At 40.2% G+C, this 25,554-nt stretch overlaps 2 protein-coding genes across 2 annotated transcripts; one reads left to right on the forward strand and one right to left on the reverse strand.

Annotated features, from left to right (window-relative positions):
- The first annotated feature begins 549 nt into the window (after positions 1-549).
- Positions 550-5,601, forward strand: ssu72 (SSU72 homolog, RNA polymerase II CTD phosphatase). Its single transcript, XM_061874229.1, has 5 exons — positions 550-832; positions 1,435-1,578; positions 3,451-3,590; positions 3,674-3,792; positions 5,038-5,601. The coding sequence occupies exons 1-5, from the start codon at positions 753-755 to the stop codon at positions 5,137-5,139; spliced, it is 585 nt and encodes a 194-aa protein (XP_061730213.1). The 5' UTR covers positions 550-752; the 3' UTR covers positions 5,140-5,601.
- Positions 5,602-6,513: 912 nt separating this feature from the next.
- atad3 (ATPase family AAA domain containing 3) lies at positions 6,514-24,785 on the reverse strand. Its single transcript, XM_061874228.1, has 16 exons — positions 24,444-24,785; positions 23,131-23,207; positions 21,331-21,432; positions 21,203-21,262; positions 20,266-20,335; positions 20,022-20,187; positions 17,125-17,194; positions 14,742-14,897; positions 14,535-14,591; positions 14,339-14,464; positions 14,142-14,266; positions 12,911-12,962; positions 12,723-12,793; positions 10,929-11,096; positions 8,428-8,536; positions 6,514-7,443 (listed from the first exon to the last, which is right to left on the reverse strand). The coding sequence occupies exons 1-16, from the start codon at positions 24,640-24,642 to the stop codon at positions 7,066-7,068; spliced, it is 1,986 nt and encodes a 661-aa protein (XP_061730212.1). The 5' UTR covers positions 24,643-24,785; the 3' UTR covers positions 6,514-7,065.
- Between the last annotated feature and the right edge of the window lie 769 nt (positions 24,786-25,554).

Here is a 25,554-nt window from a genome sequence, read left to right on the forward strand (position 1 = left end):
CTGTGACTTCTCCAATATTAATTGAAGAAATTGCAAAAGATTCAGCAACACAGATCTCCAAAATACTGTGTAATTATGCCGTTAAAGCAGACGACTTTTAGCTGTGTGTGTGTGCAGCGCTCACATTTCCTTAAAACCTGTGACGTCTTGCGTACACGTCATCATTACACGACGTTTTCAAGACGAAACTCCCGGGAAATTTAAAATTGTAATTTAGTAAACTAAAAAGGCTGTATTGGCATATGTTGCAATGTTAATATTTCATCATTGATGTATAAACTATCAGACTGTGTGGTGGGTAGTAGTGGGTTTCAGTAGGCCTTTAATTTTGGTAAGTATGGTGCTTAGTGAAAATAGTTTGAGAACCACCGGTCTCATTCATACAATACTCTTGCGAATAGTACTTTGTCAATTTGTTTTAAAGAGCTTTCACTGAAATAAGCTTCCATTTACAAAACGTAGCTCCCTCCAAAGTAGATTGACGTCACATAGGCGTTGCAAGATGTGACTCCACCCACTGCTGACGTCATGAGGGTTTTTCCCCACCCCACCACCCCAGCGCGAGTTCCGCCATTTTAATTTCCTGCTTACAAAGGACGGGAGAAATCACTCGAACAGTACTCGAAACGCTCGGCCGTTTAGCGTAACTTAGGGGGTGATTTTGTTTTGATTTTTCAGGAAGGGAACACAAACAACCTACACATAGTGGTTTCCCGACAATTTAGTGGTTAATTTTCACCTTGAGAGTCGCAATGCCGAGCCACCCGCTGCGAGTAGCGGTTGTGTGCTCGAGCAACCAGAACCGCAGTATGGAAGCTCACAATATCCTCAGGTAAAGAGGGGCAAGCCGGGGAAAGAAGACGACCAAACGACGACGAAAATGTGCCTTTTTCGAGTTGTGTTGTGGAGTGCTTGTCAGCCGCCGACATTGCGGACTCGCCGGGCCTCCGCAGTCCCAACAATGGACTCACTATAAGTGCCGTGTCACGCCGGCTGTTAAACTCCGTTAAAACCTTCTCATTTGGATATGGCTCATTCCATACACGGCCTTTAAATGTCAACTCAGTCAATGTGTTTTAAATAGCCGGACATTTAGTTATTGTTTTTACTTTTAATCGCCATCAACGTTAGGAGAGCGACCCCTCGGCGTAAAGTTCCGGAAGGGCGGAACTGCAGCCTCGCGACATTTGATGACGTAACAGAGCGGTGCTGCCCCTTATGGTCACTCATGTTAAGACAGTTTATATATTGTGTGTATGAAATGACTGACAGGCAAATGGAATAAATTCAGGATAAAATCGACCAAATCGTATTATAAAATGTATCTCCAAAAATCCTACATCCATGCTTCCAAGACTTTAGTGACATATTACTTGCAGCAGTCTGGAGGAATGTCAACTAATTTCAATGCTTGTGCTTTCTCCTGTCTTGCAGCAAACGTGGATTTGACGTGCGCTCGTTTGGGACCGGCACCCACGTGAAGCTACCCGGCCCTGCCCCAGACAAACCCAACGTGTACGACTTCAAAACAACATATGAACAGATGTACAGCGACTTGGTCCGCAAGGACAAGGAACTGTATCCCCAGCTCTCTCTCTCTTGCACACAGACATGCTTACTTTGACACAGGCTGGATAAGTATCAACATGTACATGCATATTTATTAGGAATTAACACATATGGACATGAGGACAGTGGATGCCAAGAAATTTACATTTTTTAAGCATATTGTTGCAAGATGATAGCTGTGAAGAAAATGGCAGACAATTAAAATAATGGAGATGTTTGAGAAAGGAGTGACGAGAGTCTATTCCGTTTCTGACTACAATTGAAGGGTGATAAGAGATTTAAATGGGCAACCAAATGAAGCTAAAACAAACCTTGCCGGTTGGATGTGCCGTTTGCATGCTTATATGTACTTAATGGAAAGTGTTGCATATTGTGTTCATCGGCCAAAAACTTCATTAGGATCTGTAGGAAAAAATAATTGGTGCCTCATAATGCATTTAGGGGGAATTGTTTTTTTAAGGAATACTTAGTGAATTGTATTAAATAGTTTTGGGGACACATTTCAAGAAAGCTTTAAGAACCAGGGGGCCGAACATCTCTCCACTATTATTATTTTGTATATTCCTGAGAACCTACTGTTTTAAGGACCGACTGCAAAAAAGTTTAGACAACCTAACGTTCTGCAAAGGTTTTATTCCAGCAATTAAAGTGAAATCAGCACAGGACGTGGGCTCATAACATGCAACTCCAGATATTTCAAGCTTTGATTTGATATAATTTTGATGATTAGCGTGAAAGCCCAAACCCCCACCCCTCGCAACCCCAAAAGGGACAAGCATAGAAAATGGATGGATGGTTTAGTTTATGAAAACCTCAAATTGAAAATCTCATAAAATTCTTTGTCAAATGCTTATGATCATAAATACAGGCTTTGCTTATCTCACTTTGCATGTAATGAGTTGGTCACCTTAGTTTCACATTTGAAGATGAGTTGCTGACACTAATGAATTTTGCGCAATATTTATGCACCTGGGCATAGGTTGATTGCAAACACTAAATTGGCCCTAGTGTGTGAATCTGAGTGTGACTGTTGTCTATCTGTGTTGGTCCTGTGATGAGGTAGCGACTTGTCCAGGGTGTACGCCGCCTTCCACCCGAATGCAGCTAAGATAGGCTCCAGCACCCCCTGTGACCCCAAAAGGGTTACATGGTACAAAATGGATGGGTTCTTGATTTTTTATTTTTTTATTTTGACCTTTATATAACTACTTGCGTGTTTTTAGAAGTCTGCTGCAAAACATGTTATGTCTGTTTCAAGTGTTTTGAGCTTGTAGGTCTGGTATTATTCCCAGGCTGCCCGTTGAATAGCTCTGCTGTAGACCTTTAAGACAAAGAAATAGGCACGTTCTTCACATTTTATCGGTTTAAAACGTGATTTTTTAAACAGTTTTAGCATTATACTTAAAATATTAATCATGTGCAACATTGAGTACATTTGCATGATATAATACTATGTGTGTTGATATGAGGCTGGTGCACCTAATGGGTTGTCTACTGTATTCCTAATGGTGCACCAAAATCAAGTCTATTCAGCTTCGAGATTATAGGTTAACTGCAGAAGGGCCTCTTGATGCCTTTTAATACTAAAATAAATCCTTAATATTACTATTGGTATTATGCCATCACGGAATAAATGTAGATTGCAGCAGGGAGAACAGATTTTATATCCTCAATAATAGTGCTGTGCTTATTAATGCAGTTGTCACCTGCATGTACTCGAAAGCTACCACTAGGGGGTGCTGTTGTGTATCTACAACCAATGCTATGACAGGACCAAGCATGCAAAGTTAACTCATAATTATTCCTGGAATGTACCAATTTCTACTCCAGGTTTTATTGTCCTGTTCCATTGTCATACATCCCTTGACCCCAACACTTCAGATATACACAGAATGGAATCCTGCACATGCTTGACCGCAACAAGCGAATCAAGTCCAAGCCGGAGCGCTTTCAGAAGTGCAGAGAGAAGTTCGACCTGGTCATCACCTGCGAGGAGCGCGTCTACGACCAAGTGCTGGAGGGTGAGCAAGGCCCATTCCCATCTGCTGTCTTTTTTTTTTTTTGCCACTTTACCATTTTTGTCTTTTTTCCTTCCGCCCACCAGACCTCAATTCAAGGGAGCAGGAAACCCTGCAGCCCGTACACGTCATAAACGTGGACATTCAGGACAACCACGAGGAAGCAACGCTGGGCGCCTTCCTCATCTGTGAGCTGTGTCAATGTGTGAGTGTCTGCTAGGCGGAGAACGTCCCACTTTTTAGTACTTTTTATTAGGTACACTCGCACCGTCAACAGAAAGATTGATGTTTGTGGTTGTGATTTGTAAACACGTAATTCGGCGGAAAGAATGACCACAACCCACTGCATCACGTGGCTGTTAATGACATTTGTGGCGCCCCCTATGGGTTGTGCTGCAAATGCTAAGTCACTATGGACAATGAGTTACTGAGACACACCGTTGTCTCCACAAAGATGTTCTGGTTCATGGGTGTCTAAACATGGATTTAATGACGGCACCAACATGTTGTGAACATGTCAGAAATAATAGTACATAAATACAGCAGGGTAACTTGTTATGTTACATTTTCACCTTTTAGGAGTGAAGTGAATTACATTTATATAGCGCTGTTTCTTGAGGGACTGAAAGCGCTTTACACAGTGAAACCAATTTTCTAGATCTTTAAGCTCCATGTAAAGCAGTGTGGTGGCACTGGGTACAGGTGAGTAAAGTGACTTCCAATGAAAAGCTTAGGACAAATTAAGACATTGTTTAATATTGTATTTTTTTACTTGGACACAAGCACCTGGGGTAAGGTTGATTGGCAACACTAAATTGGCCTTAGTGTGTGAATGTGAGTGTGAATGTGTTCCATCTGTGTTGGCCCTGTGATGAGGTGGTGACTTGTCCAGAGTACACAGCCTTCCACCTGTGTGTGCAACTGGGATAGGCTCTAGCCACCCCGGGATCTTGAGAAGCACAAGTTGTAGAAAATGAATGGATGGGTTTCAAAAAATTATACAATGTCTTGTGCTTTAACATTGTACTTTTCAAATAAATAGTGAAAATCATATGTTAAGTACAGATTAAAAAATACAATGGTAGCACAAAAAAGGGGAAAAAACCACCCCCACCGCTATACTCTTATGCATGTACAGAGTCATACTAACGGCTTCATTTAAATAGAAATAATGTGCTTACGTATGCTTATCATATAAGTGTGTGTGTGTACATATAATATACACACACATGTACTATACAGTGTGTAATATTGTCATGTATAATAAAGATGTTGACAGTGTTAAGCAAAGCTGAGTATTTTCTTTGCCACTCATAATAGTTGTACGGTGCTGATGTACCTAATAAAGTGTCCAGTTGCAGTATAACTAATTAGCTGCGGTGGAAAAATAAAAATGTAAAATCAATGTAAAGCAACCTGTTTTTGTTGTTAATATATATGTGTTGCACAGATCCAGCACACGGACGACATGGAGAACGAAATTGACGAGCTGCTGCAAGAGTTTGAGGACAAGAGCAACAGGCCTTTCCTTCACACGGTTTGCTTCTACTGACCTGCAATAAGCACACACGCCTCAAGGTCATAACCACATCATACACTTGCTTCCACACGACCAGCCAGGATTTGGCTAAGGGAAACAATCAATGCAGAGCGCCCTCTGCTGCTGACCCTTAGCCTTTATTCCAAGCCACGCCTCCTCAGGGAGTGCCATGACATCCTGCCCTGACATTTGACTCTCTGATTTGCCCGTAATCATGATGATTTTATTTGATATTTGTTTATTTCTGTGTTATATTTCCAAAGGACGCCTGCACGTCTGTATTTGTTTTGAGGATGGACAATGACTTGAAAAGAATGTTTGTGTTGTGGTTCAAAAAAAGTTGTGATGAGTAACTTAACTTGAAGTTCAAACATCGTCTTTCAGGGCGCTTTTTTTTTTTGTATATCTTTCAAGAAAGAGATGCATTGTCAGCTCAGTGCCTGATTTGTACATACTAAAAAAAACTAAGAATTATTTAAGACTTGTTTTATTTGTGGCTCCATCATTTCGTCGCTTCATTCCTGTTGCAAGAATATTTGACTTTGACAGTTGAAATCTTTAGTCCCACAGTTTAAATGCTTAGAATGTCATTTTCATAACCATCTTATTCCATTCTAATCAATTTGCAGTGCAACTAACATTTTTATTTCCAGACAAATCTTTTATTTCAGTTCCAGTATTAAGGCACATAAGCTTTCAATATTAATGGAACATTAAGTTATGTGTTACTACAGCTGCTTTCCATCTTTGTCCATCTGGGATTCTACATTTACAAACAAGCATAGTCTTTTAAACGGCTTTCTTAAGTGACCGGTCAGAAACAATTTTCCTTTTGAGTCATTTGTACATGTAAAATTTCCATGCTGCTGTCGTAATTGAACATTACCAAGTGTACAACGATGTACAGCCGCAACCTCTGAGTCTGCTGTTCAATGAAAATATTTCCCAAATTGTAGCTTATTGTACGACCAAACATAGCCTGTCACAAACTACAATTAGCTCGAGTTGATTGTTAATTGGTTCTGGGCTTGACCATTCATTTGTATACCTACATCTTGTTTAGGACCTTCTTAAATACGGGTTTTAACACAGCCTTTTAGATATGAAATAACATCCAGTCACTCTGCGTGTTCCAACAGATGTGTTAATCAGTGGCAATAATACTGTCCTTAACAGCAAGCTATGATTGTCTTAATTGGCCAATACTAGTATTGTACTAATAATTTTGGTACAATCGGCCATTTATATGCTTAATTTAAGCCAAAAATACATAGTCTATGCTTCAATCTGCTATCATGAATATTTTTGTATATAGAATTAAAAACTGGCAATAGTGGACAACTTTGTAGCCAGTTTGCAAGCAAATCAAACAAATGAAGCAGTTACTTCAATATGATCATCTGGCCTTTTAGGACAGATTTTTAATGAAGTAGCAAGGTTTGATTTGTTGAGGCTTTTTTCCCCTTGGTGAAATATTTGTAGGACAGAGGCAAATAGCATGCAAAATGGCTTCCTCTGAAGCGGTGAAGTCTTGCATGGTTGACACCAAGCTCAGGAAATGTACCACCTCCTACTAGTTGGGAGAAATGGAGCGTTGATTTGTACATTAACAGCACAGTGTCGGTAATCTCCGTTCATTGGAGCTATTTTTAATGTTGGCGGTAGGATTTCATAATTGCTCATACCATGCACCCCTAGCAACTGTTACTTTTTATTCTAACAAGCCTGTCTCAAAACAGCAATCACTCTCAGTGATGAACAAATTACTTGTTATAAAACAAAACATCAGTTTAATCAGTCATGTCTCCATTGTGCACCTTTTATATGCCGTTGTTACAGACGAGGAGACGAGGTTAGTTAACTCCCACAAAGTAATGGAAGAACCTGTCTACAAGACGATGACGGACTAAATCAAGATTCTTATCTCTAATTTACGACTTATACGGGAGTTCCATCTTTTGGAGAGCCGGCCTTGTCCACTCCGCCTTTACTGCCAGCAGTGGGCTGGTCTTCTTCGCTATCTGCTCCAGCTGTGGCAGAACTGTGAGGCTGTGCTGTCCTCTGCTGAGCTCCTGCGCCCCCCTGGGGAGGCGGTGAGATGACCTGAGCCTGAGGTATCTCACCGAGAGGCAAATTGAAGCCCGTTTTTTTGCTGCCGACGCCCCCTGCTGGCGGAGGTGTAAGAGTCTTGGTCTGAGTGTCCTCTTCATTGTGCAGCCAGTCCATCTTCTGCCGGTGCTGCTTGACTGCGTCATCCACGCGAGCATCAATCATGGCCTCCGTCAGAACACCGTCTTCAGAAGAATAAGCTGCTGCCTGACAACATATCAAAAAGGTCGTACATTATTTTTTTTGGGATTACAACATCCAACTGGGTTTTAAGATTTCCCAGGTGACCTGAATGCAGCATGAGGTGACCTAATCTTTTATTTTCATAAACATGTCATGCATCATATCATTATGAAGGTGGAATAGCGACACACCCAAAATATATTCAAAAAGGTAAAGATATTTTGTGAAAAAAAATCAAACTTTAAAAATATTAAACTATTCAATATTAGGACTAATGAAAGACTGACTAAAAATCTGAAAAACAAGGATTTTTATTTTGTGGAAAATCTTGACTATACAGTTAATTGTTTAATAAGTGAAAATTGTAATTCCCTATTTTGTGTGGATGTAATGTTTGGATATTCAGCTGTACTTCATTAATTAAACAATGTATTTTATAATTAACATGTTATAATTATATACAATATAATACATTTAAAAGAGAAATCAACTCTGAAAAAGTAATCAATTAGTAATCAATTAGTTACATCAATACCAAATATTACTATACATCCATTTTCTACCGCTTGTACCCTTCAAGGTAACGGGGGCTGGAGCCTATCGCCAGTTGAACTCGGGGCGGAAGTCAAGGTACAGCCTGGACAAGTTGCCACCGTGGGAAGCCGGAGTAGCCGGAGAGAAACCACGCAGTCACGGGGAGAACATGCAAACTTAAAAATCACTAAAATATTTAATTCGGTCAGCACCAACAATGTTTATTAGTCCATATTGAAATGTTTTATGATCCATTAGGAATCTTAAATAGCCTTGCAAGATGGGCTCCAGCACCCCCTGCAGCCCCAAAAGGGACAAGCGGTAGAAAATAGATGGATGGATATTTTGGCCTTTTCATTGGTTTAAATAAACAAAAAGGTTTTTCAGTATGCAGCCCATAGTGGTAAACATGTAAAACAACTAAAGCTTGTCTAAATGTTGAGTTGGATGCCAGGTTAGGGGGCCATACAGTACCTGCCAGGCCACGCCCAATTTGGAGATCTCTCTGCCAGACATGCCTTCCGCTCGCTTGGCTATCTCGGAGCACTTTTTACCGTAATCGAACTGCGCCAACTTCATCCTCCTACGGGAAAACAAAAATTGAATAGATAAAACACTCTGCAGTACATGAGGGACACCAAAAGGTGAAGCACAAGAGTCGAGGATAAAGAGACTATGGCCAACTGATCTCCTTGTGAGTTGACAACTCAGTGACTACAGGGTGCCATTCCAACTACAAATGTTGAGCTGAGGCTATGTGTTGGTGCTTCCTGGTTAGTTTTTCAGGGTGTAAAAATGCCCTGTTGTGCAGCATGGGGCTGCTCCAAATGTGTATGATAATAGATGATAGTGAATCAATATAGTTGAAGTCTAAAAGCGCAGGCACAGCGCAGTGATTACAAATACACAACACTTGACATACTTTACACTAAAGTCATAATTTCTCTGTGATTTTTGGTCCAAAACTAATGAAGATTTTGGCAAAATGAGGGTAACAAGTTATTTTTGCGGTTCTGTGTATTTTTTTAAGGTTTCGTGCGCCATCGGGAGCATGTAGCCGGCTGGTCAGGGAACACTGCAGGAATGTTGCAGCAGACTGTCAAATACAGACGCAAAGTATATAGTTTCACGAAACAAAAGCATGTTGTATTGTTAGTTTATGACACGTGTGTGTGTGTGTGTGTGTGTGTATATGTATATATATATACATATATATATATACATACATAGAGTCGTGGTCAAAAGTTTACATACACATAATGTCATGGCTGTCTTGAGTTTTCAATAATTTCTACAACTCTCATTTTTTTGTGATAGAGTGATTGGAGCATATACTTGTTGGTCACAAAAAACATTCATGAAGTTTGGTTCTTTTATGAATTTATTATGGGTCTACTGAAAATGTGACCAAATCTGCTGCGTCAAAAGTATACATACAGCAATGTTAATATTTGGTTACATGTCCCTTGGCAAGTTTCACTGCAATAAAGCTCTTTTGGTAGCCATCCGCAAGCTTCTCGTTGCATTTTTGACCACTCTTCTTGACAAAATTGGTGCAGTTCTGCTAAATTTGTTGGTTTTCTGACCTGGACTTGTTTCTTCAGCATTGTCCACATGTTCTCAATGGGTTTTAAGTCAGGACTTTGGGGGAAAAAAACTTAATTCTAGCATGATTTAGCCATTCCTTTACCACTTTTGACATGTGTTTGGGGTCATTCTCCTGTTGGAACACCCAATTGCGCCCAAGACCCAACCTGCAGGCTGATGATTTTAGGTTGTCCTGAAGAATTTGGAGGTAAGCCTCCTTTTTCATTGTCCCATTTACTCTCTGTAAAGCACCAGATCCATTGGTAGCCAAACAGGCCCAGAGCATTATACTATCAACACCATGCTTGATGGTAGGTTTGGTGTTTCTGGGTTTGAAGTACTTACTTTTACTCCTCCAAACATATTGCTGGTTATTGTGGCCAAACAGCTAAATTTTTTGTTTCATCTGACCACCGAACTTTCCTTCAGAAGGTCTTATATTTGTCCATATGATCAGCAGCAAACTTTAGACAAGCCTTAAAGTGTAGCTTCTGGAGCAAGGGCTTCCTCCTTGCAGGGTAGCCTCTCAGTCCAAACACGCTTGACTGTGGACACTGACATCTGTGTTCCAGTAGCTTCCAATTCATTACAGACTTTTTGGTGGTTCTCAGTTGACTCTTGATCATCCTGACCAATTTTCTCTCAGCAGCAGGTGATGGCTTGCGTTTTTTTCCTGATCGTGGCAGTGACAAAACTGTGCCAAGCACTTTATACTTACCAACAATTGTCTGCACAGTAGCTTTTGGGACGATAGGCTGCTTTAAAATGGTTCCAAGTGACTTTCATGACTTGTTCAAGTCAATGATTCGTTTTTTTAGATCTGTGCTGAGTGTCTTTGACTTTCTCATTGTAACGTAGTCTAATGAGCCCTATTTAAATGGGCTCAGAGAAGTCAACATGTGTCGTCATTCATAATCACATGAAGTTAGGAGGCCATGCCATTAAGCTAATTTGATTAGATTGTAAATTTTCTACATCACCAAAATTGATAATGTATGTTACTGTATGTATACTTTTGACCCAGCAGATTTGGTCACATTTTCAGTAGACCCATAATAAATTCATAAAAGAACCAAACTTCATGAATGTTTCTTGTGACCAACAGGTATGTGCTCCAATCCCTCTATCACAAAAAAAATTGTACAAATTACTGGAAACTCAAGACAGCCACGACATTATGTCCTTCACATGTGTATGTAAACTTTTGACCACGACTGTACAGATCACCTCAACTTGGTCATTTGAAAAGTAGCTCGCTTGCTGAAAAAGTATGGGCACCCCTGGTCCAGACTGCTTGCATGTTTTTTGCAGGTACAGTAAAACTAAATTTAAAAAATAAAAATACAGTTAACAGGAGTAGCAAATTGTAGTTTGTAGATTGTACTCACTGCCTCCCTCCAGTGGCGGGTTCCAGCACATATCTGTCAAAGTACAAGCGCACCAGCCTCTCTCTCTCTTCCAGACCTGGCAGAGCGAAGTTGACTATTTCATCGATTCGGTCATTGATGGCCCAGTCAAACTGCTCGGGTTGGTTACTGGCCAGCACCAGCATGAACCTTTGAGGGGAAGTGAAAACTTTAGAGGCGTGACCAAAATCCAATACCAATGTTCACCTCATCGACTACCTCTGTACCCTAAAAAAATGAAGCAACAAGGGCTCGAGCGTTGTGATCTTCCCTACACTTGCTACGTCACGGATTAGTTTACGTTCGGGTATATAATAGACTACGCGGTTACTTTTGCAAATGCGTCCCACAGTGTTGTCCTAATAACAAACTGTATATCGAAATGCATTTCGATACTTTTCAAAATAAAATGTCATTATTGCCTTCATTTGAACAGAAAATCTTGTGATAAAATGTATCATTAAACATACATTTCTTATTGCACTCAAAAAACAATTTTAGAAGATTGGAATTCAAATTAAAATGCATTAAAAACACTGCTGTTGTTATTGCACTCAAAGAATTACAAACAGCCTGCCGTAATCTAGATGTAGGTAAGAATAGATTCAAAAGCTTTATTGACATTGATTTATGGTTGCCAATGTTGAGCTGTGCTTTAAGACAAATACAATGAAGTACACATGTAAGACATGTGACTGGTAAAACACACATGGTTAAAAAAATCAAATAGTGGGAATTTCTTTTGAAATTACGAAATTCACTTGCATTTGTTTACACTACATAGGCGGTTTGGACTGCGCTAATAATTGCAATGTATCTCTATGTGCACATACAGATAGTGCAACAGTATATGTGCACAGCAGGGGCGCTGTAACAGTTTTGAGCTGTTAGCGTCTTGTATCTCAATGTGCACAGCAGGGGAGCTGTTAGCTGTTTACTCTTTCTGCATACCTGAATGCTTGTTATTTAAATGTTTAACTAAGTTTGAAGCAAAAGTGGTAATACTGTATTGTGACATTTGGCGAGGCATGTTTTAAAGCACCACGCTTGTGTTTAAAGCGTCACATTTATCAATAGTTTAACAGCCTTAATACCTCCATATTGCGCGACATGCACCATCTTTATTAACCAGTAGAATTGCCATTCCTCTTATCCACATTGTTTATGCTTGTGTGGGCTCAGTGTTGCAGCAACGCTACTAATGCATGGCAGCATATGTGGATGAAAAACAAATAATGGTATCTTTCAAAGGCAGTATCCTGACTACCATGGTAGTTTATTAGTAGCGGTGAAGCTCAGAACCCTAGTCCCACCATTACAAAACAAACCTGGCAGCAATGGAGTTAACGGTTGAGGTAGTTTTTTTTTTTTTAATTCATCATGCTTCGGTTGATAAATGAACAAAAAACTACACTACTGTTGTCGCTTGTGATTTTTTTGAAGGTAGCAACGTTAATGATTTCACATTTGCAAGCTTTTCTTCAGTATTTTATCCGTACATTAGCCAGCATGGCTAGCCAGCTAATGCTACAAACTAACGTGTAAAATAGGGAAATTTTCTTTTTGACCCTACCTGGGCAAGTAAGCATCTGAAATATCTCACTCTGAAGAGCTAGATTCATACCTCCTACCGCTCGTTATGCCTACTACTCCGATATGTAAAGAGTAATTGGGAAAATCATCGGAATGCACAAAATGTAGGCATAGGGCTAAAAAGTAGGGTGAGGGATGTATTGGCGCAGGGCCAAAGACTTGCATGTTAGAGAGGCATGTCACCTTTTGCTCTGTTCTCCAGTGCGATACAAGAAGGCGTTCAAAGTGGCTCGGAGGTCTTCACTGATTTTCTCCTGCAGAAATGAAAAGACGACAAGTCGAGTCATTCTCAGTTTGGAATTGCGTTATACAATTATGGTAAGGTACTAAATAGACACATACACAAAAGTTGTAAAATAATGACAACTCACAGTGGATCTCTTGCGAAGGAATGCGTCAGCTTCATCAACAAATAACAGCAATCTGTAACAAAGCAAACATTTCTAAGTAATAATTAACAATATTGTAATTTTTTTAAATACAATTTATGTATATTTTTTATTATTGTAATTTAGTAATTTGTTATTACTATTCATTCTTTAAGTGCATTATTTTAAAAATGTATCACACTGTGTGTTGTTTTATACAATTTGTAAAAAATTGTTAAGTAGCTTTTGATTATTAAACATTGTTTCAATGTACATTGTTTCAAAGTTAAAAAAAAAGGTTAAGTATTTATTATTATACTTATTTAATCAAATGTTTCATGTATTTATTTTTATGTTTAAAAAATATTTCATTAAATCTAAAAAATAGAAATACAATTTTTTTTACAGAAAACAGTAAGGTAGCATTTTTATAATTTATTTTTTAAACCATTTTCAAAACTTTTTTTTAGTTAAAAAGAGTTATGTATCGTTTTAATATTATAATTTATTTTATATAATTGTTTGTGTATTTTTTCCCCTTTAAACATTACAATGTTTATGTGTAAAATTTAAAACATATATTTAGTACTTTTGAAACATTTTGGAAAAAAATATTAAGTATCTTTTTTATCATTGGAATTGTTAATATTTAAAAAAAAACGTGATTTATAAATATAAATAAATGAATAGGTTGTACTTGTATAGCACTTTTCTACCTTCAAGGTACTCAAAGCGCTTTGACACTACTTCCACATTTACCCATTCACACACATTCACTCACACACTGATGGAGGGAGCTGCCATGCAAGGCGCTAACCAGCACCCATCAGGAGCAAGGGTGAAGTGTCTTGCTCAGGACACAACAGACGTGATGAGGTTGGTACTAGGTGGGGATTGAACCAGGGACCCTCGGGTTGCGCACAGCTCTTCTCCCACTGCGCCACGCTGTCTCATTTATTTATTTTTTTTATTAAAAAGGTCAAGTAGCTTTTTTAATTTCTATTTTTTTTATATAATTTTACAAAATGTATTTATTGATTTATTTATTTTTTATTTAAAAAAAGGTTAAGTTAAGCTTAATATTATTCTTATATTTTATATAATTATTATGTATTTATACTTTAGTTTTATATAACTTTTTTTTTTTTTTTTTTTTACATATAACTCGTTTTTAAAATGTATTTTTATATTGTATTCTAAAAACACAGTTTAAAAAAAGGGTAAAGCAGCTTACCCGCGTCGGCTCGTGTTGGCCCAGTCAAAGACTTTGTGCATGGCGGTCACGCCGTCGCGGCCCATGGGAGCTACATCGCCTCCAGTCATAATGGCGTAGTCCATCCCAGAATGCATTGCAAGCTTCTACTCCAAAAAGATGAGTGTGTCACAGCTGAAGCCGATGGTCCTTGCATTACAACGTCAGAAAGTGTTTACCTTGGCAAACAGTGTCTTGCCCGTGCCTGGAGGGCCGTACATCAGGATGTTCCTGTACAGGCCGTTGTTCTGCCTGGTGTTTCTTGTTGCTATGGCAACATCGCGCACGCGCTCCTCCAGGGTAGGCTAGATGTATAAGAACAAAACACTATTAATACATATTAATACTATACATATGGAATAGTTTGTTGCTTACGTTAAGCACAACTCCTTCAAGGGCATCTTGTGGTTTGCTCCTCAGCCGTTTTGCCGTCTAAAATTAATCAAATAAAAACACTTAAGTCATTCATTATTAATAATTATAAAAACATACTTCTATATTATTCTATAAGTATTATTTGTATAATATTGCTACACATTGGTGAATCGAAGGAAAATATAGCTTTGAGTTCAAATACATCACCTTGACCGGATGCTTTATTGCTTCCCCCACGGTGAACCTGGATGTCTCTCGCACCAAAGACGGCTTGCCCAACCTGGCCTCGATGTAACGGCCTGCCACTCCGGTGGCACTGCGGGCTGAATACACGCCTACTGCCAAAAGAGTCAGTCCAGCGACCTGGTTGGTACAAGGGGAGATGATCCAATATCACAGGAATGATTCCATGTCACGATATAGTTAAGTTTCAGCAACAGGCAGTTGGTCTGATGAAAGTTATTCAAACTGCTCTTTTTTTTTTTTTAATTCTGCCCATCGTCCACAGTCATTATGTAAGACATGACAGATGTTTTTTTTTTTTTCAATGCATTCTAACTCATAAATAAAAGTCAGCTTCCAACGGAGCCATTTGGAGGTCCTCTATTCCTCCCATGAAAAAAAACAACCATCCAAACCCCACCAACAATACTCCCTTTACATTTCCTGACATGAATATTAACCAAGTATTAGTGATATTGGTATTATAAGCGTCAACACAGACAAAGTATTTATAGCGGCGCTTTGATCACAAGTTTTTGTGCGTATGTTTACATCATCGAGTGGTAAGTTGCTTCCTCACTTCCTTGCTTTTGGAAGTTTATTCTAGATCAAAAATCATGCCTCTCACCTGGATAGTAGAAAGATGAGAACGTATTCCAAAATGTTACACTTCGACAGCCAATTTAGAACCGGAAATTGCGAGAACAACACAAAAAAAGGATTACAATTAATTCTTCATCTTAACGGGAATGTAAAAACATCCTATCAATCTGCATCCGAATGATAGCAGACATTGTACAGTGAGTGATGCTTTATTATGTTTGTTGGATCTCAAAGTCTGCAGTGAGCAGAAAAAAATCTAATGTGATGCATGTTTTTTTAAATGAATGCGCCGTGTATGCTTAAAATGAGAAAAATACGTAAATATTAAATGTATTATAAATGTTCCTGTTACTACATTACATATATACTTACAGCATGTATATAAAACCTTAATGGAGGTATTTGGGTGTTCTTCTGATTATAATCCCCTCATCTTATCAAGACAGTAAAAAGGGGAATGTCAACATAACCATGGAAAACAATCAATGGAAACAAAATTCTAAAATCCCATTGAACACGTAACTGTAACCACTTTAAGGTGCAAAAATAAATATGTAAGAAATGCTTAATAAAGTAATTAAAAACAAATTAGTGCAGTTGTGACTATGTAAACATAGAGAAACCTGATAACATGTTTTTGCAGGTTCCCTCTCACAAAGTTAACTGGTCAGTGTGACATGTGATTTGATCTGTTATTTTTATTTAAGTACGGCAGCAATTACTATTTAAATATTATTGGTCAAAATTATTATTTCCAAAGTAGCACATTTGTTATATGTTGTTATGTATTTTCTTCGAACAATCCTGCAATTTAGTTGAATCCGTTCATCTGAATAGGGAACGGACGAGGGTTGAAAAGAAAAGATGAGCGCGGCGAAGGACTACAGTCTGTTCTTAAGAAATCAAAAAAAAATGCCATACTGCCCAGGTGACTTTTCCTGTTTCATCCACAATTTCTTCAGTCTCTGCAGCACTTATTTTAGTTTCTCTTCTCGTTCCATGCAGAGAATCCACAGCAAGACCGCAATATGGCAGAAATAAACTTGATAGTTGATACTGTTACGCGATTGGCTGTTAGCGTGTCACTGACCACTTTCTATTTTAGGTTACCAGACCGCGAGTGCCTTTTGGTCATGCTTCATTCTTTACGGTTTCTTTTGACCAAACAAAAATACACATACTGTATATCGTTTCATCGAACACAAGCTATTAATCACGTGTCTATCGCATTATATATTGATATTGTTTTATTGGCCCACTCCTACCATAAAATCTATGTTCCCTGTTTTTACAGTGTATAACTATGAATGGAAAAATGGTACCACTGATGATTTTACAGTAAATTTTTGGTGATTGAGCTGCCAGGTTTTTACAGTAAAATCTACTGACTTTTTTTTTTTTACAGTGTAACCTTGCGGAAATGCCATTAATGATTGTTCGGCCTGAAATAATTGAGTATGAATATGTTTTAGATTTGGTAGCCACTCTTTGGCGGGCCAAATTAAATGACACGACGGACTAAGTTTGGCCTGCGGGCCCAACTTTGAGCATCCGTGCTCTGAAAGTAAAATGGATCTACTGAATGTCCGACAATATGTTCCGGAATTGCTCTCGTAGGATATAATAGAAACAAAAACGTGTTTTTTTTTTAAATACACATTAAAAACCCCAAACTAAAGCAGATACACAGGACTCCATATTTCATGCACACTGGGACTTTAGAGACAATTTTTTGTCAATGCAGATCAAGAAGCATACTACTTACTGTAGCGGTGACTTTGTCCCAGTCGGACACAAATGTTCTGAATCCTTCTCCGAAGACGGCACCTGCTGTCCTAAAAGCAGTAAATATGGATATTAAACTTAGCATGAGAATATTTACAGAGCGTATAGTTGCAGGCGTGCCTAATGTTGTGACCAGCAGCGGAGGTGTCCAAACAAGGCCTATTGTACTAAATTGTTCTGGCCTGCCATATTTTCACCAAACTACACAGCAGGGGCGGGACTTCCCCTTTAACTTCACATTTCTGGCTCTGACAAACTTTAAATTTGAACCGGACCAAAAGACAAATAGAATCATAAAAAACTCCATGAAAACAGAAGTGCACTGCTGTCTTTAAGAACTTACTGTAACGGTGTATAGAGGATTTTTGGCTACTGTCATTAGTGTAAGTCCTTAAAGACAGCTCCTGTCATATCATGACTTGCTTTTTTTGCATTGCGTCCCTTAAAAACTGCAACACATACACCTGTCAGATCAGGGTTTCCTCAAAATTGCCAAGACACCTGTGGCTGTCTAGGTGTCGTTTACGGGTGTGGACACCATGACGTCAACAAGTAATTTCGTATATGTTTTGTTTTTTTTAATGTTCAAAAAACGTATACATACATTTAAAAACAAATCTGTTATTAATTAATATGTTTTTGGATCTTTTAGCCTTATTTTCAGTTGTTGCTGCTTTTTCTACAATGTACTTTTGAGATTTTTCAAGTGTTTGGAGATTTTTAAATTACTTTTTTTATTAAAAACAACTAACCAATCTTGTATTTTCTTCTGTTGTTATTTTAGCCTGTAGTTGTGTTTAGAGGCTCTTTACTTCTGGATAATCATCAGTGGAGTTCACAAACATATCGAACTATTGTAGGCTCCAGACATCGTTCTACACGACAAAACTGATGAAAACTTAGAAAAGCATGGAGGTATACAACTTCTTTGTAGACTGGGTCAAGGACATTAGTATCGAGACACTCCCGGATAAATATGCATCGTTTTTCCTTGGGTAATGTTGCATTTCATGATTTAACTTTGTGTCTCCTGTCATGTGTGTTGCCTGCCCCTTGCTGTTGCATGCACCTTTTACAAGTATGTGTTTTTCACCATCTTTATCAAAATAAAACTATAGATGTTAACATTAAGCATGTGATGAAAGTAGGGCTGGGTGATATGACTAAAAAAATTGTCACGATATAAGTGTTTTATATCAGTCGATATCGATAATTATCGATAAAAAAAATAAATAAAAATATTCTAAATAAAGACCAGGAGAAAAAAGGCTGAATTTAAATACTTTTATTTTAAATATAACCTTTAACATTTAGAACGAGGTCAGCATTAAGAAAAACAGTCAAATAAATGAAAATACTGGTCGATGTGCAAATATTGACATTAAATAAATGCTTACCCAGACTTCTCAACTATTCTGAGCGGTAGCATGTCCTTCGCTAATTGATACACCACTGCATCCCTTATTTCTTTATGTTTTGAATTTTTGTCGTATGGCACTGCTGCCGAGTGCCTCTCGATGGTGGTCTGTTGTTGCCGCTTCGGTGCTGTTCCACTTGCACCGGCTGATGTTGTGGCTGTTTGCTGCTGTACTCCAGCGGGTGAGAGCTGCTCAGGTGGTAAAATAAGTTTGTCGTGTTCCAAGACATGGTCGGGACTACGACCTTGCAAAGTTTGCAGACAGTATTACTCTGATTCGTATCGGACTTAAACAATCCAAAATACTGCCAAACTGGTGAAGTGACGTTTCCTTTTTTATCTACAATTTCCTCCCGTGCTGCCGCACTCATATTCCCATTTCGTTGATTTACGTGGACCCCGACTTTAAACAAGTTGAAAAACTTATTCGGGTGTTACCATTTAGTGGTCAATTGTACGGAATATGTACTGAACTGTGCAATCTACTAATAAAAGTATCAATCAATCGTTGCTTTTTTTTTTTCCCTGTTAGCATTTCCCAGAATGCCGTGCGGTTCAGGCTCGGCCGTGATAGGTCGAGAGGCTAAAGCCCTTCCTTTGCTTACACCCCCCAGAATGCAGTGCGGTTCCGGCTCTGCGTTTCTTACTATTTTTTTCTAACAGAACTCAGGGAAATTATCGAACGTTCTATCGACCCCATTTTCTATTGATATCGATCACATGTCCATCGTGATATATATCGTTATCGTTTTATCGCCCAGCCCTAGATGAAAGCTTCATTTATGAACGTTGCCTTTGGTAAAAGCTGCTCACATTTGATGTATTTTATTTAGACTTGCCGAATTGTTGCTTTACAATAATATCAAGATAACACTTAAATGGGAAAAACTAAACATTCAAGTATAATGAACAAACCTTTAACGGGGTGGTCACTGCTAACCTGTGCTTTCTTCGGCTCTCCTCTCTTGTACTGAAGTACACAGCACTTTTGTTGTGGTCTTTCATAAAATCTTGCACTCTTCTGTCATTCTTGATTACCTCTCGAGTAACTCTGAAGAAACGTTTATCCTTTTAGCGATTTAAATGGTTGGTACAGCCAAAAACGACACCAGCATAGGGCATTTTTCTACAAGAAAGGATAAATGGCACCTCATTGAGAACAGATGCTGTCTTGACCACCACACGTATTCAATGAGCCAGACGTGACATCATTTTGAATCCAAGCAATACAGAGGCCTCTGTCGTGGAAAGGCTGTGCTCTGAGGCCAAAAAGGTTAAGAACCCCTGCTCTATATGACAGGAGTGCTCTCCTGTCTTTTGCAACCTAATGCAAAAACACTTATTAAAGATTATCCATATGACTGGAGTGCTAAGGTGCATTTCTGACTGCAATAAAAAGATACGGACGTTTTTGAGCTGTCATTTCGGGGCGGGATTTGGTCTAAGGTGTTCCATCTTACTTGATAGACTCCAAGACCGTCTGTCGGTGCTCGGCGGCCTTCAGGCGGATTTGTTCGCGTATGATGTCTGCGTTCTCTCGCTCCACACGGGCTCGCGCCTTGGACTCAGCCTCGATACGCAGCATCTCATTCTTGTGCCTGAGCTCCATCTCGTGTTCGATGGTCGCTGTTGAGGGAATGAAGATGTTATGCTTGAATGTCATTCACACAAAACCTGCTATTGATGAAGCCGTTACGCTATTACCTTTCCTCATGGCTTCCTGTTTCTGAACGGACTCTTCCTGTTTGCGCAAGTTGTCGTCATTCAGCATTTGCTGAGGGGGAAAAACACACATTTGACATTTGCACAATTCAAAATGGCCGAAAAGTGCATGGAATCATATTACTTCATTATACCTCAGGTATTTGTTCCCTTCCTGTGTTTGATATGGACGATATGTCCTAAAATCTATATTGCGATATACTTTGCAGCCTCCTGCGATACCATCCATTGATTCATTCATTTCTTACTGCTTGTCCCTCTCGGAGTCACGAGGGGGCTGGAGCCTATCCCAGCAACAATTGGGCGGAAAGCAGAGTACACCATATATTATTTGGTATATAAATGATGACATAACAATTTCCAAATAGTTTATAAAGGACCCTAATTTGGCAGCTGACGTATGGAGTAGGGATGTAACGGTAAACAGTATAATGATAAACCGCGGTAAAATTCCTGATGGTAAGTAATACCGTTTAAATTTTTAATTGCAGAAAAAACATCATTTATTATTACATTTTAGGAAACACTGCTTACTTTCCGTATTTCCTTTCCTTATTTTGTGTTAAAATATAAATATAAAGACATTTGTGAAGATTGGAAATATTTCAACTTAGCTTTTCTTGTGGAATAGCTGATGCAGCCCAGCCCTACCCAGACTCTGCCTCCAGCAACCCCCAGGTAAATTGAGTTTGAGACTCTGGCCTAAGCAGCCATAGACTAATAGATAGAGGTCTGACTTAATAATGATGGATAAACCAAATTCAGGATAAATTATGTCTGACAAAGTGGTTTTTCTTCCATATTTACCTTGTAAACACCCTATGCTTATATTGTTTCTTAACCTTGCGCATATTAATACTTTGATTGACGTCTTTGCTCAATATAAACTCCACATACTGATATGCAAATATGGACTCACCTGTTGTCTCAGTTGGTCCTCATAGCGCTGCCTGGCCAGCTTGTCCTGGTACTGAGCTCTCTGTTGAGTAAGGCTGTATTAGCACACATTTCACAATAAAACATAAATGGAGTTTAAAAAAACCTTACAGCTTGATGCTGCTTTGTCTCCTCATTCAGAGTTTTTCTCCTCTCTTCTCCCTGGACCCGTATCTGGTCGCCTTTTAGCTGCTCCACTGCTGCTTCGTACTCCTGTCATGGTGGAAAACAACACAAATAAGTAAGTAACTCAATTTTATTTATAGTGTTTTTCAGAGATAAAATCACAAAGAGCTGTACAAAACATAGGTGAAGTAAAACAACAGGGGCAACATCATAAAATGGATAAAAAGTGCATTGAAAATGATAGTTAAAAGGTGCATTCACTAAAAGTTTTACTAAAAAGAGAAGTTTTCCAATGTTTCTTAAAAGTGTTAACACAGTCAAGATCACGGTGGGACTGGTGCCAGTTGTTCCAGAGTCTGGGAGCTATAGCCGGGAATGCGAGGTCTCCTCGGGTTTTAAAACCAGTTTTTGGGATCTTTAGAAGACCCTGGCCTGAAGACCGGAGGCTGCGCCCTGAGGAGTAGGGGCACAGCAATTCAGTGATTGGTGGCCCCACCATGCAACGCACGGAATGTCAGGACTAAAATCTTAAAATCAATGCGGAATTTAACTGGAAGCCAGTGAAGACTGGATAGAAATATATTGTGGGAGAATAAAAGCTGAAGGTTTACTGCAGGGGTACTGAGCCTGGGGATGGAGGCGTGCAATGGATGACGGATTTCAGGGGTTGCGAAAGGATCAAATAAAAATGCAATGCAGCACGGTGAAACAGGGGTTAGTGCTTGAGCCTCACAATACCAAGGTCCTGGGTTTGATCCTGGGCTCGGGATCTTTCTGTGTGGCGTTTGCATGTTCTCCCTGTGACTGTGTGGGTTCCCTCCGGGTATTGTGGCTTCCTCCCACCTCCAGAGACATGCACCTGGGGATGGGTTGATTGGCAACACTAAATTGGCCCTGGTGCGTGAATGTTGTCGGTCTAACTATGTTGGCCCTGCGATGAGATAGCGACTTGTCCAGGGTGTACCCCGCCTTCCGCCCGAATGCAGCTGGGAAAGGCTCCAGCACCCTCCGCGACCCCGAACAGGACCAGCAGTAGAAAATGAATGGATGGATGGATGTCCACACCCATAAACTACACCTCCACATGTGTCTTGGCCGTTTAGAGGAAACCCTGATCTACAAGAAATTGATTAACGTGGACCCCCACTTAAACAAGTTGAAAAACTTATTCGGGTGTTACCATTTAGTGGTCAATTGTACGGAATATGTACTGTACTGTGCAATCTACTAATAAAAGTTTCAATCAATCAATCTGACAGGTGTGTGGGCTTCACAGTGGAAGAGGGGTTAGTGCATCTGCCTCACGATACGAAAGTCCTGCAGTCCTGGGTTCAATCCCAGGCTCAGGATCTTTCTGTGTGGAGTTTGCATGTTCTCCCTGTGACTGCGTGGGTTCCCTCTGGGTATTCCGGCTTCCGCCCACTTCCAAAGACATGCACCTGGGGATAGATTGATTGGCAACACTAAATTGGCCCTAGTGTGTGAATGTGAGTGTGAATGTTGTCTGTCTATCTTTGTTGGCCCTGCGATGAGGTGGCCTCAAAAGGAAATAAGCGGTAGAAAATGGATGGATGGATGTACTGTACTGTGCAATCTACTAATAAAAGTTTCAATCAATCAATCTGAGAGGTGTGTGTGTTGCAGTTTTTAAGGGACACAATGCAAAAAAAGCAAGTCATGAAATGACAGGAGCTGTCTTTAAGGACTTACACTAATGACAGTTGCCAAAGATCCTCTATACACCATTACATACAATAAATGATGGTGAAGCAGGCAACACTGTACCTTAATTTTGCTCTGATGCTCCATTTGCGTGCTCTGCTCCTGCATGCGAGCCAAATCCAGAGCTTCTTTGGCATGTCCTGCATGGATGCGACATAGACACACAAATATATACCGTATTTCCTTGAATAGCCGCCGGGCATGTAATATGCGCCTGCCTTGAATTACTGCCGGGCCAAACTCGCTCCCCAAATTCATTAGCGCATGCTTAGTTTTACCGCCAGGTCAAATTTGTGACGTCACGAGTGACGCTTCCCCTGTCGTCATTTTCCAAATGGCGGAGTTACTTTTTGCTTTTACTGTGTGTAAACCAGGGGTCTTGTTCCACAGCCATACAGATCACACTGATGGTTGTGATATAAAACAACTTTAACACTCTTAATAATATGTGCCACACTCTGTGAACCCACACCAAACACATTTCGGGAGAACATCGGGTTTGTAACACATTATAAACCAACATAAGAATTACCCACAATGCCATGCATCCATGACTCTTGGCTAAATTATACACCCCGCTAGCACCAAACCCCCACCACCACCACCCCTCTCCGTGCGTTGGTTGAGGTGGGCGGGGTTGGGGGCGCGTGTATAATATAGCCAAGAGTCATGGATCCATGGCATTCTGGGTAATTCTTATGTTGCGTTTATGTGTTACAGAGCCGATGTTCTCCAGAAATGTGTTTGGTGTGGGTTCATAGAGTGTGGCACATATTAGTAAGAGTGTTAAAGTTGTTTATATCACAACCATCAGTGTAAAAGGTGTGGCTGTTGACCAAGTATGCATTGCAATCTCGTATGAGAAGCAGCAAAATGCATGCATCTGGCCGGAACGCAGATAGCGTTGCGTAAAGGTGGTCGCGATGACATGATGTAAAGCAGCGGCCGCAAAATAATGTTGGTTTTTTTTTTTTTTTAAATCACACTCAATTTTTTACTGCATGCCATTGGTAAGTGCAGGAGTGAGAAGAGGTATTAAAAATATAAGCGACTGCTTACTTTTACCGCATGCCTTGAATAAGTGCATGAGTGAGAGGCGGTTTTAAATTAATTAGCGCCCCGGCGGCTATTCAAGGAAATACGCTAGCTCAGCTATGCAACCAAAGACCCTGCGCATGCTTTTGCGGAGGTGACTTTTATTTTGAAGGGAATGGACCACCTTTGAACCTTTCCGGTCATTTTGAATGAACAGTGAAATTAGGCTGCTTTCAGCAGTTAGCATGTTATATAGTATGAATGTGTTATGACTTGTACCACTCCAAAAAAATAAATAAAAAGGACATACGTGCCGCCCCCTCCTCTGTCTGGACACTTACGGGACTTGTCGAGGTCCTTCGCCGCCTGAGCAGCCCTCTCGAGCCCGGTGGGGTCGAAGTTGCTCCATTTGTCCTTGGGTTTATCGCCACCGCCACTGGAACCACCGGCAGGCGGTGGCGGCGGTGGCGGCGGCGGCGGAACAGGCAGGCCAGGAGGAGGCTCCGGCTGCCCTTTATTCAAGCCGAAAAGCCAGGACATGTTCGGGACTAAATAAGAAGTGTAATGCGAGGAGCAGCGGAGGAGACGCAGGAGGCTGCCGAAGATCTGTCACTGCACTTCCTCCACGCGCGTGCCACTCAGCAGATCTCTGCGCATGTGCAGCACGAAGGACCGGTAACGGGGAAGAACAACGACGACAATTGGCTCTGAGTTAACATTCTTTATTTTCATTGGCTAACGAGACTGGGCAGGTCATTCAGAGGAACCCCACCCAGTCAGGCTACGGTAGCTGTGAAGGGACAAAAGGCACACTACAGCCTCTCTAAAAAACATGTCGGTATGTTGCGTCAGGATGTCATACTCTGAAAGTCAAACAAATTATGACTTTGCTGTCCTTGGTTCGTTTTAGAAACGGAAATAATTCAATCCATCCTGTTTCTACTGCGTGTCTCTCTCGGGTGTGGCTGGAGCCTATCCCATTATTGTGTTGAATTATGTTTTTTTGCCAACACTAAATTGGCCCTAGTGTGTGAATGTGAGTGTTGTCTATCTGTGTTGGCCCTGTGATGAGGTTGCGATTTGTCCAGGGTGTACACCACCTTCCGCCCGAATGCAGCTGAGATAGCCTCCAGCAACCCCCCGCGGCCCCAAAAGGGACAAGCGGTTGAATATGGATGGATGTCATGCTCTGAAACTCAAACAACTTTTGACTTTACTGGATGTCCTTGGTTCGTTTTAGAAACGTAAATAATTCAATCCATCCTGTTTCTACCGCGTGTCCTTCTCGGGGGAGACTGGAGCCTTCCCCATTATTGTGTTGATTTATGTTTTTTTGGGCAACACTAAATTGGCCCCAGTGTGTGAATGTGAGTGTGAATGTTGTCTGTCTATCTATGTTGGCCCTGCAAGAAAGTGGCGACTTGTCCAGGGTGTACGTCACCTTCCGCCTGA

Source organism: Nerophis ophidion, linkage group LG16 (genome assembly GCF_033978795.1).
Source record: "Nerophis ophidion isolate RoL-2023_Sa linkage group LG16, RoL_Noph_v1.0, whole genome shotgun sequence".
Lineage (NCBI taxonomy): Eukaryota > Metazoa > Chordata > Actinopteri > Syngnathiformes > Syngnathidae > Nerophis > Nerophis ophidion.

Coding starts and splice junctions, on each gene's coding strand:
- ssu72 (XM_061874229.1), top strand. CDS start 753: ATGCCGAGCCACCCGCTGCGAGTAGCGGTTGTGTGCTCGAGCAACCAG. Junction 833..1,434: donor GAAGCTCACAATATCCTCAG/GTAAAGAGGGGC, acceptor CCTGTCTTGCAG/CAAACGTGGATTTGACGTGC. Junction 1,579..3,450: donor GTCCGCAAGGACAAGGAACT/GTATCCCCAGCT, acceptor CCAACACTTCAG/ATATACACAGAATGGAATCC.
- atad3 (XM_061874228.1), bottom strand. CDS start 24,642: ATGTCCTGGCTTTTCGGCTTGAATAAAGGGCAGCCGGAGCCTCCTCCT. Junction 21,263..21,330: donor AGACAAAGCAGCATCAAGCT/GTAAGGTTTTTT, acceptor CTTACTCAACAG/AGAGCTCAGTACCAGGACAA. Junction 14,267..14,338: donor GCAAGACACTGTTTGCCAAG/GTAAACACTTTC, acceptor TTTTTGGAGTAG/AAGCTTGCAATGCATTCTGG.